The 18,444-nt window shown below is 42.2% G+C and overlaps 2 protein-coding genes across 2 annotated transcripts in view; both read right to left on the bottom strand.

The window, feature by feature from the left end:
- Window positions 1-18,444, bottom strand: part of IFT43 (intraflagellar transport 43) — an 81,002-nt gene that overhangs the window by 50,072 nt on the left and 12,486 nt on the right. The window lies entirely within an intron of this gene.
- On the bottom strand, window positions 10,737-11,496 carry LOC307097783 (pancreatic progenitor cell differentiation and proliferation factor-like). Its single transcript, XM_079767939.1, has one exon. It carries the CDS (start codon window positions 11,325-11,327, stop codon window positions 10,983-10,985), a length of 345 nt encoding a protein of 114 aa, XP_079624065.1. The 5' UTR covers window positions 11,328-11,496; the 3' UTR covers window positions 10,737-10,982.

Here is an 18,444-nt window from a genome sequence, read left to right as displayed (position 1 = left end):
TAGAAAAGAGTCTTAAAATGTGTAACACTGGGAGGGACAGAAATAGGAATGGTGATGGTAGCCCTAAGGCAGTGCATCCTTCGTGTTCTCTCCTGAAAGCTGGAGTCACGTCTCGAGTGTGGGAAATGAGCACAGTCTGCCGGGTCTGCAGCCTGATGGACAGAAGGGGGCAGGACCCCGCATAGCTCCTGAGGAGAAGCAAAAATGTGCTCCCTCCAAAAATAAACAGGGGGCAGGAATAACTGTGAGTAAAGAGTGGGAAGCACATGACTGGTGGTTGCAGTCCTGAAATACCAGCTTTCTACAAAAAGGATCCTGTGACAGGCAGAGAGCGGGAAATTCAGGAAACGGCCTCTTTATATGGTCTCATCCGAATGGCCAGGATTCAACCAAGTGGAATTACCAAGTCAGAGGGAGCCTTTAGGGCCAGACTAGTTTCTGATCTTTATATGGTTCCCCCAGATTCTTAAGATGCCAAAATAGAAAAGATACTGCAGTGCCAAAAAAGGAGCCTTTTGAGTTTAGAAACTTCTCACATCCTCTCATAAATCCTAGGTCTAGAAACCCCACAATGTGAATCAGCCCCAAATCCAAACTATAACCTGTTTCAAAAAACTAGTGCAAACACATGAATTCCCAGCAGAAAAGACATTTGGTTAAGCAAGATCCACTGCATCTTCACACCTACCCACCTTCCAGCTTCAAGGAGCAAAACAGCTCTCATGTTCAAACCCTGATTACTGGCTAAAAACAAGTTTCCCTTCCTTTCTCCGGCAATCTGAAAGGAGACCCGGGTTCTTATATGCTTGATGAGAGAGGAAACTAACACTTATTAATACGTGCAGACACTGTAGGGCTGGCATTTAGTCCTCAAATCTGTGGGCCGTGCACCATTCCATCGCTGCCATTGCTTCTTCCTGCCTCAACCCTGGGTGTGACAACTAATCCATTAAAGACCCGAGTTTCCCCTCATGGATTTAAGGTCATGGAAAATAATGGACCATGAAACCCTATGAGTAAACATAAGAAACCCTATGAGCCGAAACCGGTTTGGCTCAGTGGATAGAGCGTTGGCCTGCGGACTCAAGGGTCCTAGGTTCGATTCCGGTCAAGGGCATGTACCTTAGTTGCGGGCGCATCCCCAGTCGGGGGTGTGCAAGAGGCAGCTGATCGATGTTTCTCTCTCATCGATGTTTCTAACTCTCTATCCCTCTCTCTTCCTCTCTGTAAAAAATCAATAAAATATATATTAAAAAAAAAAAAAGAAACCCTATGAGTAAACATAGCTCTTTCAAGCTGAAATGAACTTATCAAAATAAAAAATCTATTTTAAGTATAAGAAAGGAAGCTGATCATCAATAGATGTTAAAACCATTAGATGAAAGACTGATTGATGAGGAACTGGACATTTTCTTGGTGCCAAAAAATCACCCCATATGCTGAGTGCCAGTTGCAAGGGAGAAAACGTTCCTTAACAACAGATCTCTCCCATCATCCTACCTCAGTGATCACACACAGCAGCATTAGCAGTGGGACCTGATGTGCTGCCGCCTGAAGCACACAGCACCACTCAGGAAAAATTCTGTCACAAATGTCCAACAGGAAATCTAATCAAGCCTTCCTGTCTGATTTCCAGCTTCCTGGAAATAAGTTCAATGAGATGAGGAAGAAGGAATCAGACAAATACAGCAGGAGGGAAACTCTATGGACTCTACAGAACAACTGGCCCAATCTCGTCATCCTGGCCAATTCTCTCAGTGGTTAGAGCGTCAGCCCATGGACCGAAGGTCACGTGTTCAATGTTCAATTCCCAGTCGAGGGCACATACCTCGGTTGCAGGTCGATCCTAGCCCTAAATGGGACATGTCCCAGAGGCAAACAATCATGTTTCTCTCATGTCGATGTTTCTCTCTCTCTCTCTCTCTCTCTCTCTCTCTCTCTCTCTCTCTCTCTCTCCATCTCTCCCTAAAAGTCAATGGAAAAAATATCCTAGGGTAAGAATTTAAAAATAAATAAATAAAATATAAAATAAAACCTGGCAAAAAATATTTCTTTAAAAGTCAATACCATCCTAGCTGATTTGGCTCAGTGGATAGAGCATTGGCCTGTGGACTAAAGGGTCCCAGGTTCGATTCTAGCCAAGGGCACATGCCTGGGTTGCGGGCTCAATGCTACCCCACCCCCACCCAGTAGGAGGCAGGCAGGAGGCACCCAATCAATGATTCCCTCTCATCACTGATGTTTCTATCCTACTATCCCTCTCCCTTACTCTCTGAAATCAATAAAAATGTTTTTTAAAAATTTAAAAATCAATAAAAATAAAAAATCAATACCATTAAAAAGGTGGGGGTGGAGTAGGGGACTATTCTAAACTAAGACAAGAGAAACCTAATTGGGGTGGTTCTTAATTGGATCCTAGTTTGAAAAAAATAGTTATAAAAGACATTTTGGAAACAACTGGGGAAAATAAATTCCAGACTGGATAAGAGATATTAAGGAATGGTTAATACTATAAAGTGAGGAAAAATAGATTTCTAGGAAATAAATAAATGCTCCTATTTTTTAGAGATATATGCTGAATCATTTAAGTGACATGTCATGCTTGCTTCAAAATAATTCAGCAAAAAAATTATATATAGAAGAGAAATGCATATTTTAAAATATTTTATATATGACTAGAGGCCCAGTGCATGATTGAATCATGCACGTGTAGGGTCCCCTACATGCTTTCGCTTTCCATCACGGGGGAGCTGGGTGCCTGTCCGCTGGTGCCTGAGCGGACAGGCACCCAGCTCCCACGCTTTTGCTTTCGATCGCAGGGGAGCTGGGTATCTGTCCGCTGGTGCACCAGGCCTTTCAGAAGCCTCCGGAGTGGCGGAGGCTTCTGAAAGGCCTGGTGCCCGAGTGGACAGGCACCCAGCTCCCCCGCTTTTGATGGTCCCCGGTGGGACGTGAGCTCGCTACCCCAGAGGCCCCTTCTGTGCCGCAGCACAGCCATGGCGCAGACGCTGAGCTCGAGCCGCTGCTGGCAACGCGAGCTCAGCGTCCTGCCGGCCCAATCAGCCACCCCGGCCACCCTGAGTCCCGCCCCCCCCCGTGCCTCCTGGCCAATCGCGGGCATAGTGAAGGTACGGTCAATTTGCATATTTGTCTATTATTAGGTAGGATCATTTAAGCAAATATGGCAAAATGCTGATAACGGTATCTACTGATGATATGTTCAGTAAGAAAGGATCAGAAAGTAGCTTGGTCTTACCCTTCTCTCTTTAGTGAGGCAAGCAGAGAGAGGGGCTAAGGGTAAAGTCTGGATTAATGAGTGATACCCAAAATAAATTGTAACAGCTTGAGCACTGTACCAAACTGTTAAGTTGAATTCAGCAAACATCTCGGTACTTGGGAATTTAGTGAATGTCACAAGATTTCTCATACTAACAGTGCAGTAACTTTAAGAACAAGTGACTAAACTGGGAAGGGAGAAGTGAGTTTACCAGAAGGAAGTAAAAGGGGAAAGCTATGGTTTTAAAGGTGGGGTGGGAGAGGGGAGGAGAGGTCAGGGTATAGGGAAAGGAGGAACAGTCCTGGGTTCAAATTCTAGAACTGTCACTTTCTAGCTGTGTAACCTTGGGCTAGTCACATCTTCACTAAGCCTTCTTTCCCCATCTGTAAAATGAGAATGGCATGAGTCCCTTACGGATCTACTGTAAGCACAGGAGACAATCTCTGGCACAGAGCCAATACTAATAAATGTGAGAGGGGCTACTATATTATGTATCAGAAGTAATCTATAATAATCTATAATAATAAAAGCATAATATGCTAATTAGACAGGACAGCCGAACGACTTTCCAGACGTCATTTCGAACGTCGTTCCGGATGAAGCCACAGCAGCGGGGGCTGAGGCTGGGGCGGTTAGGGGTGATCAGGCAAGCAGGCAGGCAGAGTGATTAGGGCCAATCAAGCAGGCAGGCGAGCAGTTAGGGGCGATCAGGCTGGCAGGCAGAGTGGTTAGGGGTAATCAGGCAGGCAGGTGAGTGGTTAGAGCCAGCGGTCCCGGATTGTGAGAGGGATGTCCGACTGCCGGGCTGAGGGAACCCCCTCCCCTGCCGCCCACATGAATTTTGTGCACCAGGCCGCTAGTGACGGTAATAAAATGAAGACTTTGAGGAAAAAAACCTTTAATACCTAGGGTTGAGACCATGGGAAGCTTCTGTTAGGAAAACACTGCAGGGCCTTTCATTTGGGACTGCCTTGCACAAGATTCATTCCAGCGGTCCACCTCTCAGCTATTCCAGCTTCCCTAAAGAGAGTAACGCTGTCAAGTAGCCTGAACCAGGAGAGGAAACACAGTTTTGCTGCTCGCTGAGAAGTCAACATGATGCTCGGGACAACCACAGCACCTGGAAGTTACTCTGGTGGTGTCACATTCCTCAAATATTCCCACATACCCTATAACAAAAGACCCATAAGCTATATCTCAACACAGTCTTCAAACTGCCCACTTCAAATGACTCATGGCATAGGGCTACCTGCAGTTTTTTGAAGAGGCTGATTCAAAGAAAACAGGTTTTTGCCCCCGAAAATCATTCTTAAAATTCATCCTGAATTTTCCTCCCTTGGATGGCATCCTCTTAATCTCAATTATATCCTATTGGGTGATCCAGTTCTCCCCTTTTCTTGGGTCTATACCTCCCAGACACATAAAGAAATGCCCTGTTCCCCATACATTTTGCAGTTCAGCCAAAATAAATATTTCTTTCAGCTTTCACCATTAATCAGAACCTATTATGTTCTTGTCATTCTCATAAGTTCTTTCAGTTTGTTAAAATCCATCCAGCATGTGTGTAGCCAGAAATGTGCACAATGTCGAGAGTGTAAATTCCCAGCACTCCAAGAAGCAAGCCCTCCTGGCACCTGTGACTTTGTATAAGCACAGTCTAGACTTGCTACCTCAACCAAATCTAGACTGGAATCACTTGGAGCAAGTTGAAAGCAGAGGAGCAAGCTGTCACCTTGATGCTGTAAGAAACCTGATCTCTCACAAGACTCCGTCAGGGTGATGATGGAAAAACGGTGGAGGAAGCTGGAAAGCAGTATTAAACCAGGCGCTGGCGGCCCGATCCTGTGAGACCTAGAGAGGAAGGCCGACGGCTCTGTTCACAGTAATGAGACACGGACACTGCAGGTCTCTCCCTGCAGTCCTTCTTCATGCTGCTTCAGTTGTAGGAGCAAGAGAAGACACTCTCAGCACAGGCAGGGTCATGGCTGGCAAATTAGCACACAGTTTACTCTACCTCCTGACAACATTTCAAGTGACCCTAACAACCCTAAAAATGTTTTTAATTTCTAAAACTGTTTCCTATATTCCTAGATTTCACAAACTGTCAGTATTTCAACAAACAAATTTTGTTTGTGGGGGTTGATGTGGTTGGCAGTGGAGAGTTAATAGTTTTTAATTTTGTTAAGAATGTTTTTTTAAAACCATCATTTCCTCTCATCATCATTGCATTAAAGAAGGGACCTTCTCAATCTCACCAGATTAGACAGGATAAAAACCAGGATAAAGAGTGATCCTTGGAGATCAAAGATGGCTGCCAAGGGGAAGGCAGGCTGCAAGATAGTGTGTGAGTGAGAGAACAAAAGGAGAGTGTGTGGACGTACGGGGAGTGTCTATTTGTGAGTGAGGGACAGCTATATTCCAAGGGACTGTTGGGGATTGCCGCACTGGGCTCCCCTGACCGGGCAGCCTCCACTGCTGCTGATCTCTCTCCCGGAGCGACCGGCTCTGCCACAGAGTCCGTGCCATTTTGAAGGAGAGAGTGGCTGTGATCGGAAGCCTAGGCTTACCTTCAATCGGGAAGAATCGGATACCTCCTCCCAGGACCCTAGAACCACAACACCCAAGGACCAGCTGCGAACCCACAAACACCAGGTCTCAAGCAGCGCGAATACGCGGACTCTGCACCTTCTCACAGAAAGGTCAGATTTCTCCCAGAGAAAGGTGAGGTCTTTGATCCAGGCTGGTGGGAGAAATGCGCGCAGCAGGATCTAGAGGTTCAGAGGAAGTCTGCACTCCACAAAATCTGCTGCCTTTGGGGCCAGCATAGTCCGCGAATGTGGAAGGGGGTCCACAGGGCTGCTAATAGAATGGACCTCTAGAAATCAGCCCATAGCTGGGCTGGGCACAAAAAGGCAGCCTGAGGCCTTACCAGTAAACCAGCTGCGCTGTGCTAGGGGTGAGCAGAGTTGCGCGCAGTGCCAGGGCGAAAAAGTCGAGAGTTCGCGCACTTACTCTGGCTCTTTTTCCTCTTTAAATCCTTGCTTTTGATTACTAAACCCAGTACATAGGATCACCCAATTAAAAACACTCTCAGAGACTGCAGGGGAAAGTTGTTTTTGTGGAACCTGGATATCAGAGCGGGGAGAAATGATCAGAAAACCAACTCTGGGGCAGTCCATACCCCAAACCAGTATTAAGTGCAGCAGGGAAAACAAATTCTAAATACTGGGTAGAGAGGACTTATACCCCAAATGTCAATACAGAAACACTGCCACCCAGGGGTTGAATCACAAATTGACTCTTGTGTAAATACAACCACAGGCAGGCTGAAAAACAAAGAAATACTGCCTGCTTGAAAACAAGATTGTGGCTTACGACAAAGCTGTGAACGCAGGGAACTTCAATCCTGTCCTGACTACCAGACAGGAAACAGGCGTGCCAAACCGAACAGTAGAGGAAGTGAATGACCTTCACTACTGCACATTTTTATTTTTTATCTTTTACTTAAGAAACTAAATTTTTTCTTTTTTCTCACTTGATTTTACCTTTTTAATTTATTATATTTTTATTTTCAATCAGTATTATTGCTACTATTATCTTACCTTTTTTTTTAAGTTTCATTTTATTTTCTCTTTATTTTATTTTAGGTTTAGTGTTCTACATTCTATTTTCATTTATCCTTTAGCATCATTTTAGCTCAACTTTACCTTTATGCCAACACTCTCTTCCTCACTTTTCCCTTGTGTTGTCCTGTCTTTCTTACCCTATTCCTGCTTTAGACTTTCCCTATTCCTTCTTTTTACACCCCGTTAAAAATTCATCCTACTTATATATCTAATTTCCAATCCACTGCTCCAAGTCCATACACACTTCTCTCTTCTATTTCTTCACAATCCAATTTTTTTCTCTCTTACCTTTTTCATTTTTTTTTTATTTTTTTTGTTTTTGTTTTGCCCTTCTTTCTTTCTGTCCTATTGTTGTTGTTAGTTTGATTGTTGATTAGATTGGTTTGTTTGGTTGTTTGTGTGATTGTTTCTCTTTTTTTTGGCTTCTGTTTTTCCTCTCCTCGCTTTTTATTAGTTGTTGTTTTTAGTATGCATTCATATCTGGGTGTTAGTTGTTTGCATTTTTTTGGATTAGTTATTGTTCTATTGGAGTTTTCTCCCATTATAAATAGTATTTTCCCCCTTCTTTTTTATTCTCTTTCTTTTCTCTCTTACTTTTTTCCTTTTCTCAATATCATTTTTGCACTCTTTTATTTTTTAAATTTTTATCCCCTAATTCTCTTTTCTCTGGTGGTCATCTTTATTTGGGGTTATTAGTATTGTGAATACATTTGTGTTGAGTGCTTTGTGCGTTGTGCCTTGTTGCATTATATTTTGTGCCTTTAAGTCAATGCAGGAGAGAGAGAGCTACATAACCAGACACCCGGAGAGGAGAGCGCATGGGGAGACAAAGAAACAGCCCGCATATGAAAAAGGAGGCATCACCAGAAAAGGAAGTAAATGAAATGGAGGCAAGCAATATGTCAGAGAAAGAATTCAGAGAAATGGTCATAAGATCACTGAAAAGGTTGAAAGACAAATTCAACAATATGTGTAAGAATCAAGAGGAAATGAAGAACCAAGAAGAAATGAAAAATGACATCACTGCAATAAAGAACTCAATAGAAAGCATCAACAGTAGATGAGAAGAAGCGGAGGACCGCATCAGTGAGCTAGAAGACAAGGTAGAAAAAAATACCCAAGCAGAGCAGCATCTAGGAAAAAAAATCTTAAAAAACAAGAGGAGAACCTAAGGGAACTTTGGAACACCATAAAACGAAAGAAAATCCGCATAATAGGGGTGCCAGAAGAAGAGGAAACTGAGCAAGGAACAGAAAACCTGTTTGAAGAAATAATGACAGAAAACTTCCCTGTTATAGGGAAGAAAAACCCCACACAAGTCCAAGAAGCTCACAGAGTCCCAAACAAAATGAACCCCAAAAGACCGACATGAAGGCACATTGTAATTAAATTGGCAAACACCAACAACAAAGTAAGAATATTGAAAGCGGCCAGAGAGAGATAGAAAGTTACCTACAAAGGATCCCCCATCAGACTAGTGACTGATTTCTCAACAGAAACACATCAGGCCAGAAGGGAATGGAATGAAATATACAAAGTCATGCAAAGAAAGGGTCTGAATCCAAGAATACTGTACCCAGCAAGGCTATCAATCAAAATTGAGGGTGAAATCAGGAGTTTCACAGACAAAAAAAGGACTAAGGGAGTTTATCACCACCAAACCAGCAATGCAAGAAATGCTGAAGGGTCTGCTGTAAAAAGAAGAAATAGGAAGGGAAGAAGGAACACAGGCATAAAGAATAAAAATGGCGACAAACAAGTACCTATCAATAATAACTTTAAATGTAAATGGATTAAATGCCCCAATCAAAAGATATAGGGTAGCTGACTGGATAAGAAAACATGACCATTATATCTGCTGTCTACAGGAAACCCACCTCAGAACAAACGACTCACACAGACTGATGGTGAAGGGATGGAAAAGGTATTTCAGGCGAATGGAAATGAAAAAAAAGGTGGGGTAGCAATACTTATATCTGACAAATTAGATCTCAAAGTGAAGGACAGAGAAAGAGATAAGGAAGGCCACTTAATAACACAAAAGGGAGCAATCCAACAAGAGGATATAACTCTGGTAAACATATACGCACCCAATACAGGAGCACCAAAATACATAAAAAAACTTCTAGAGGATATCAAGGGAGAGATTGACAGCAATACAGTCATAGTAGGGGACTTTAATACCCCACTAACACCACTGGACAAATCCTCTAAACAAAAAATCAGCAAAGAAATATCAATCCTAAATGACACACTAGATCAGATGGAATTAATTGACATCTTCAGAACATTTCACCCCAAAGCCACAGAATATGCATTCGTTTCAAGTGCACATGGGTCATTTTCAAAGATAGACCATATGTTGGAACACAGGCAAAGTCTCTTCAAATTCAAGAAGATAGAAATCATATCAAGCATCTTCTGAGATCACAATGGCATAAAACTAGAAATCAACTACAATAAAAACAATTAAAAAAAAAACACCTGGAGGCTAAATAGCATGCTATTGAACAATGACTGGGTTACCAGAGAGATCAAAGAAGAAATAAAAAGCATCATGGCAGCAAACGACAAAGAAAACACAACAATCCAAAATCTATGGGACACAGTGAAAGCAGTCTTGAGAGGGAAGTTCATAGCTCTACAAGCCTACCGCAAAAAAAAAACAAGAAACAATGGTAATAAATTACCTAACCCTACAACTCAAAGAGTTAGAAAGAGAGCAACAAGAAAAGCCCAGCGTAAGCAGAAGGAAGGATATAATAAAGATCAGAGCGGAGATAAATGACACAGAGACCAAAAAAATAATATAAAAGATCAACAAAACCAAGAGCTGGCTCTTTGAAAGGATAAACAAGATTGATGAACCTCTAGCCACGCTCACCAAGAAGCAAAGAGAGGGGACCCAAATAAAAAAAATCAGCAATGAAAGAGGTGAAATAACAATCGATCCCACAGAAATACAAACGATTATGAAAAAACACTATGAACAACTCTATTCCAACAAAACGGGCAACCTAGATCAGTGGTCGGCAAACTCATTAGTCAACAGAGCCAAATATCAACAGTACAACAATTGAAATTTCTTTTGAGAGCCAAATTTATTAAACTTAAACTTCTTCTAATGCCACTTCTTCAAAATAGACTCGCCCAGGCCATGGTATTTTGTGGAAGAGCCACACTCAAGGGGCCAAAGAGCCGCATGTGGCTCGTGAGCCGCAGTTTGCCGACCACGGACCTAGATGAAATGGACATATTCCTAGAAAAATACAAGCTTCCAAACCTCAACCAAGAAGAATCAAAAAACCTGAATAGGCCGATAACTACCAAAGAAATTGAAACAGCGATCAAAAATATTCCAGCAAACAAAAGCCCTGGTCCGGACAGCTTTACATGGGAGTTCTACCAAGCATTCAAAGAACTGAAACCTATCCTCCTCAGACTATTCCAAAAAATTCAAGAGGAATATGAAGCCAGCATTACCCTAATCCCAAAACCAGATAAAGACACCACAAAAAAAAGAAGTACAGGCCAATATCCTGATGAACATAGGTGCTAAAATCCTCAACAAAATTCTAGCAAATTGGATTCAACAATACATTAGAAAGATCATACATCATGACCAAGTGGGATTTATTCTGGGGATAAAAGGATGGTACAATATCCGCAAATCAATAAATGTGATACATCACATAAACAAACTGAGAGAGAAAAATCACATAATCATATCAATTGATGCAGAAAAAGCATTTGACAAAATCCAACACCCTTTCTTTTTCTTTTTCTTTTTCTTTTTTTTTTTTTCTTTCTTTGCGGGCCGCTTCTCATTTATTTTCCACTTGGTGCAAGGCACATGGTTATGGGGTGTTAGGCAGGCTTGCGTGTGGCTTGGGTAGTAAAAAGTGGGGCTCTCTCAACTTCCTTTTTGGTGTTTTGCTGTTTTGCTATAAAAGAACCCAACTGCGTCTGCTTGTTGCAGCTGGCCTAGTCTACAAGAGGTGGGGTAAAGAGAGGGAAGGGGATGGGGGGTAGGGAGGGCTCAAAGAGCCTAGCACCTCTGGAAGTCTGGTGGCGGCCACTCAGGATGGGGGCCCAGCGTTGGCTTTGCCAGGCTGGCTGCCAGGCTGCTTCCTTGTGGCTTCCCGAGCCAGGTCACAGGTGATCACGCTGCTGGTGGCCTGGGGAGATTCCGAGTGCTCTGGGGACTCCAACACTGTGGCCATGAATGGGAGAGTGGACTTCCCAAAAAAGAAGCTTGCCCACCAGTGACCCGGGTCGGCTTTGGGGAGACCCAGATGGTGGGGGATGGCTTCCCCAGGGCACTCGGCACTTCCACAGGAGCTGTTACTGGAAGTGGAACCCAGGCAGCGCCGGTGGTAGTCGTGGGTGGCCACGAGTGAGCCGCTGAAGGGGATGGCTGCCATGCTCTTGCTTGTGGACTGGTGGAAACCTCGGCGGCGACCCTTCGCGGACCTTGGCGCGCGATCAGGGGCGCTAGGCCAGGGAGCCCATTTGCAGAGGAGATGGCGGGAGGCCACACCACGACCAAGATCCCAACACCCTTTCTTGATAAAAACTCTCAGCAAAGTGGGAATTGAGGGATCATACCTCAACATAATAAAAGCTCTATATGACAAACCTACAGCCAACATCATACTCAATGGGCAAAAACTAAACTAATTTCCCCTAAGAACAGGAACAAGAGAAGGATGCCCACTTTCACCACTCCTGTTCGACATAGTACTAGAAGTACTAGCCATAGCCATCAGACAAGAAGAAGAAATAAAAGGCATCCAAATCGGAAAAGAAGTAAAACTGTCCTTATTCGCAGATGACATGATACTATAAATAGAAAATCCCAAAGACTCCATCAAAAAACTACTAAACCTAATAAATGAATTTGGCAATGTGGCAGGATACAAAATTAACACCCAGAAATCTATGGCCTTTTTATACACCAATCATGAACTCACAGAAAGAGAAATAAAAAAAACCAATCCCATTTACCATTGCACCAAAAAAATTAAGATACCTAGGAATAAACTTAACTAAGGATGTGAAAGACCTGTACTCAGAAAACTACAGGACATTGAAAAAAGAGATAGAGGAAGACATAAACAAATGGAAGAACATACCATGTTCATGGATTGGTAGAATCAACATCATTAAAATGTCCATACTACCTAAAGCAATCTATAGATGCAATGCAATACCTATTAAAATACCAACAGCATATTTCAAAGATCTAGAACAAACTCTCCAAAAATTCATCTGGAATAAAAAAAGACCCCGAATAGCCACAGCTATCTTGAGAAAGAAGAACGAAGTTGGAAGGATCACAATTCCAGACATCAAGCTATATTACCAAGCCACGGTTCTCAAAACTGCCTGGTACTGGCACAAGAACAGACATATAGACCAATGGAACAGTAGAGAACCCAGAAACTGACCCAAGCCATTATACTCAATTATTATTTGACAAAGGAGGCAAGAGCATACAATGGAGTCAAAACAGTCTCTTTAATAAATGGTGCTAGGAAATTTGGTCAGATACATGCAAAAAAGTGAAACTAGACCACCAACTTACACCACACACAAAAACAAACTCAAAATGGCTAAAGGACTTAAATGTAATACGGGAAAGCATAAAAATCCTACAAGACTCCATAGGCAGCAAAATTGCAGACATATGTTGTAGCAATATCTTTACAGACACAGATCCTAGAGCAAGAGAGACTAAGGAGAAAATAAACAAATGGGACTACATCAAAATACAAAGCTGCACAGCAAGAGAAACCATCAACAAAACAACAAGAAAGCCCACTGCATGGGAGAACATATTTGCCAATGTTATCACCGATAAGGGTTTAATCTCCAACATTTACATGGAACTCATACAACTTAACAAAAGGAAGATAAACAATCCAATCAAAAAATGGGCAAAGGATCTAAATAGCCACTTTTCGAAAGAGGACATTCAGAAAGCCAAGAGACATATGAAAACACTAGAAGCCCGGTGCACGAAATTTGTGCACGGCGGGGGGTTGTCCAAGTCACTAATCATCCGAGAGATGCAAATCAAAACAACAATGAGGTCATTCAGAAAGCCAAGAGACATATGAAAACACTAGAAGCCCGGTGCACGAAATTTGTGCACGGCGGGGGGTTGTCCAAGTCACTAATCATCCAAGAGATGCAAATCAAAACAACAATGAGGTACCATCTCACACCTGTCAGAATGGCTATCATTAACAAATCAACAAATGACAAGTGCTGGAGAGGATGCGGAGAAAAAGGAACCCTCCTTCACTGTTGGTGGGAATGCAGACTGGTGCAGCCATTGTGGAAAACAGTATGGCGTTTCCTCAAAAATTTAAAAATGGAACTTCCATTTGACCCAGTAATCCCACTTCTAGGAATATATCCTAAGAAAACAGAAACACCAATCAGAAAGGATATATGCACCTCTATGTTCATAGCAGCACAATTTACAATAGCTAAGATTTGGAAACAGCCTAAATGCCCATCAGCAGATGAGTGGATTAGAAAACTATGGTACATCTACACAATGGAATACTACGAAGCTATAAAAAAGAAGGAACTTTTACCATTTGCAACAGCATGGATGGAACTGGAGAGCATTATCCTAAGTAAATAAGCCAGGCAGTGAAAGAAAAATACCACATGACCTCATTCATTTATGGATAATAAAGAACATTATAACCTGGTGAACAAAAAGATAGGTACAGAGGCAGAGAAGCATTGAACAGACTGTCACATTACAGCAGGAAGGCTGGGGAGGGGGGGTGGCAGGGAGAGGTAAGAGATCAACCGAAGGACTTGTATGCATGTATATAAGCATAACCAATGGACACAAGACACTGGGCGGGTGGGGTGAGGGCATGTGCCGGGGGGTAGGGGAGGTCGGGGAAAGGTCAATGGGGAAAAAAAAGGAGACATATGTACTACTATTTGTAATACTTTAAACAATAAAATAAAATTTAAAAAAAGAGAGTGATCCTTTAGGGAGCAATGGCGCCTCCCCTAGGAGTATAGGGCTCACCAGACCTTCCCCTAGGAGATGGCTGAGGTCGGCCAGCCCCTGCTCCACTGTAACCATGTGTGCAAAGGTGGTGAGCAAAAATGCCAATATGTCGGAGGAGATGCAACAGGACTAGGTAGAACGTGCTACTCAAGCGTTACTAGAACTGTAACATAGAGAAGAACATTGTGGCCCATATTGAGAAGGGGTCTGACAAGAAGTACAACCCCACCTGGCACTGACTACATCGTGGGGAGAAACCTGGATAGTTACATGACACATGAAATCGAACACTTCATCTGCTTCTACCTGAGCCAAGTGCCATTCTTCTGTTCCAATCTGGTTAAAAGCATGGACTGTGCCACATATCCAGTGGTTTATCCAAAAATAAGGACTGCAGCATAAATTCCAAATACCAGAGGCTGAAATCTACAGCCTTGCCTGAAGGAACACCTTGATCTTGAACCTTTATTGTGTTGTTTTGCACAGGGCATTCTCTGTACTCATTTGTTGTGGTTATAGTTAGAAGAAAGAAAAAAAAAGAATGATCCTTTATTTATTTATTATTTATTTTCAGAGAGAGAAGGGAGAGGGAAGAGAGAGAAACATCAATGTGAGAGGGAAACACTGATCGGCTGCCACCTGCATGCCCCCTACTGGGGATTGAGCCTGCAATCTGGGCATATGCCCAGAAAAGAACTGGCAACCCTTCGGTGCATGGGATGACTCCCAACCAACTGAGCCATACTGGCCAGGCTGAGAATTATTCTTTAAATTGAATAAATTTTATTAATAAAAAACTTACTACGTTGTTCTTGGTTTTCTCATTTTGGTAAAAACTTCCTCATAGACCAGTGTTAAAACATGCTATGCTCTTATCAGTCCAAGCCCAAGGTTGATTTCTCAGACTCTCTTCCTATTCTTTCTCTAACAAGAAAGGCTAAAGGCCATTCTATTGCTCCCGGTGACAATGGCCTGACACGAAAGGCATGGCGTGGGTATAGTAACTTAATCTGTAAATTTTGCTACACAGTTGAAGCTATACAGGAAGACTTCCTGCCCATGCAAAGGACACTGCCAACCTCTCCAACTCTTAAGAGGCCTTTCTAGATGAATTTTTCAGAGTGCTCAGCACAGCATCTGCATGGATCAGTACTTAATCCTAGATCTACAGGATAAAATGAAGAACAATAGAAATGGTAGACATGTGAGTGAATATACAAGACTATTTCTTTTTTAATTCCTCTAAATGACAAGTGGTATTGTGGGTTTATAACATCACTTTTAAAGTGTATGACATCACTGGCACAAAGGATGAGAAGGGACAAGTGGGACTTATACTGCTGCAAGGATCTCGCATTTCATGTGAAGTGGTATAATATTAACGCTATGTAGCCAGTGAAAAGAGTGCATATTCCAATACCTACGGTGACCACTAAAAAAAAACAACAGTAAAGAGAGCTATACCTAAAAAGCCAATAAAGGAATTAAAATGGAATATAAAAGCAATCAGCTAAACATGGTGACATAATTCTCTATTATGGTGGGTAAAGGCATGTGACCAGAAATGTTTCAGTCTATCACCAATGACATTTAACATTAGTTAGTACCCTTTTCCTGTATTAAAAGAATATTTTACTATCATTCTGCTCCTTCTCAGTAATTATTGACATGCTACATAATGAGAAGAAATCTAGCCTAGCTAATGATTTCAATGAGGCTAAGCAGATCAGATATTCTCTATTCACACGGCACTCTTGCCGTCTCCTTGCCTCTCCTAAAACCTGTCTGGCTTTCCCCTGTGAACTTCATTTCTCTTGAAGTTCTCTCAAATACAGCCTTCTTATTTTTTAAAACCAGAGTCCTGCCCAGCTGGCATGGGCCAGTGGTTGAGTGACGACGTATGAACCAGGAAGTTGAGGTTCAATTCCCAATCATGGCACGTGCCCGGGTTGCGGGCTTGATCCACAATGTGGCAGCCGATCGATGATTCTCTCTCATCGATGTTTCTGTCTCTCTCTCCCTCTCTCTCCCTGAGATCAATTATATACAAATATAAATATAAATATAAATATAAATATAAATATAAATATAAATATAAATATACTAAAAACCAGAGTCCCAAGGTAACACTCCTGCCTCACCTCTCAAAGTTCCTCTACACCAGCGGTCACCAACCGGGGCCCGCGGACCACTGGTGGTCCGTGAGATCCGAAAGGTTGGCAACCGGTGCTCTACACCATTACTCTTCCACATTATTACAGAACACTTCCTTTGAAACTTAAACTGTTCAGCTACATCACCTCCCTTCTGGTCACTGACAATTACCTGAGTACAGACTGATCAAAAACTGGGGCATTCCTGATTCACAATCATCCTATCACTGGAAGTCAAAGTTCACATGAACAAGTCATCTAATGCTTTGCCTCAGAGTTTCCTAACCCTTTAAACACCTACTTTTTCAAAGTTGTTATAACCTGGAATTGCTTTATCTCTGAAGTATCTAGCCCCCTCCTTCCCTCCTTATCTGAGAACTACATTTTGGTTTCACTTCCTCCTCTATCAACCCAGCTCCAAGGTCCATCATGTCATGCCTCACTTCCGTGTCCTTTTACCACATTTGCCCAAGAAATCCCCAAACCTGGATCAAGCCAACCATATGCCTCCACTGTGTCAATACCAAGCCTACTGAGGGGTGTTGGGGAAAATGCACACAAATGCAAATGAAGGCTTAACAAGCTCCTGTTCTGCCTTCTCTCATCTGGGTCCTACCTGATCTCCCTGCTGCTAGTCTTGCCTTCCTCTAATCTACACTCCATACCTGCCTGGGCCCCTGGATGTTACCGAGTTCTAGATAGGAAGGGGAAGCTAGGTCTCAATCAGAAGGCATTTCTATGTAAGCATTTCTGCTACAGTGCCTAACACAACCTCCAAAGAAAGGCATCTGAATATTCAAGCCTCTAGTAACTTACCTGTGATTTCTCTTCTCATTATAAATATTTGCTTTCATAATTTTGAATTATTTTTCTTGAAAAAAGGCCTCTAAGTTATGTAAGTTTCAGGACTCACAAAACCTGGACCCATCCTTGGCCAATTATTGCCCAAGTGCTCTTTCTAAAATGCAAATGTGACATCTCTTCTCTGCTTAAAACTTCACACATTTGCACCTGAAGATCATGAAGGTGTCTGTGTACCACCCAAAAGATCGGAAGTTCTTCCTATATGCTCTTCTTAGACATCCCAGCATATCTGCTGACTCCCACATCCGTTTTCACTAGTTTTTCGACTTTCTCAATCTCCAGACCAAATCTGTTTACTTGACAGACCTCATTGAAAACCCTAAAGGTAACTCAAATTCAACATGCCCAAAATTTAAATAATTATCTCTTATTACTCCCCCACTCCTGATCTTAAATTCTCATCCTCAAAAACATCATTACCTATTCTGTCCTTTTAGCTACAATGGGGTCAACTCCAGACTCTCCTTCCCTCTAACTTCCAACAGCAAATCTAATACCACATCCTATCCATCTCCCCTTAAAAATGGCTCTGGGCACTGACCTCTCCTCTTTACCCCTCTGCCAGGCTTCAGTTTATTGTTTCCCCAAATCAGGTACAAATGCCACTGGTGCAAGCAAGATGACTATAGGTGGTACATGGATGAGCCTTTTGAAAACAGCCATGCATGTATTTTAGTGTGTATTAGGAAAAAAATTACTATCATTAATTGTAATTTCATTGATAAAATTTTTTAAAAAATAAATGTACTTAAATATAAAATGGGAGTTGAGTTAAACAAAAATGTTAATAAATAATACAAGTGGTATATAGATACCCCAAACTGTAAAACCGATCTGGGAATGCCTGGAGTTCATGCCCCATCATCTCTCAGAAGGACTGCCCCAACCACCTCACACTGGTCTCCTTGGGAACACTCTCCCCACTCCAGACCATCCTCCACATAGCGGTCAGATTTATCTTCTTAGACAACGAAGTCAATAATGTAATTTCTGCTTTAAAATATTTGTGAGCTCTCTACAACATACAAAATAACCCCAAATTCCTCCACCTGGAAGACAAGGCCTATGTTCCAATACATGAAATTGTCTACCGTGCCCTGCAAACACCAGGGCCCTGTACAATGGCAGGCCCTGAAACAGGCCTTTCCTCTGTTCTTCCCTCTCATTACAAATTGCTACTCACTCATCTCAAACCCCCTCAGCGGTCCCCTCCTTTAGGAAGCTTTCCTGAAGTCCCAGACAGGGTTGTTGCTCCTTCTGTGTTCCCACTCTGACACTACTTAAGCACTATAATTTTTGTGTCTAGAGTTATATTATTCATTTTTATGTTGGAAAGTGTATACTGAATATAGAATAAATGAGTAAATGAATAAATGAATGGGTAAAATTCTACTTATAAATATATCAATAAAAATATATATGACAGGATGGGGGAAAAGAAGTATGGGGGATTGAGTTCTTTGTTATTACTGGTGAAGA

The sequence above is a fragment of the Cnephaeus nilssonii genome, assembly GCF_951640355.1.
Source record: "Cnephaeus nilssonii genome assembly, chromosome: 4".
Lineage (NCBI taxonomy): Eukaryota > Metazoa > Chordata > Mammalia > Chiroptera > Vespertilionidae > Cnephaeus > Cnephaeus nilssonii.
The sequence above is the reverse complement of the archived record's forward strand: the minus strand, read 5'-3'. Positions and strand labels throughout refer to the sequence as shown.

Excerpts from the sequence above, each read along its gene's own strand:
- LOC307097783 (XM_079767939.1), bottom strand. The coding sequence starts at position 11,327 with ATGGCAGCCATCCCCTTCAGCGGCTCACTCGTGGCCACCCACGACTAC.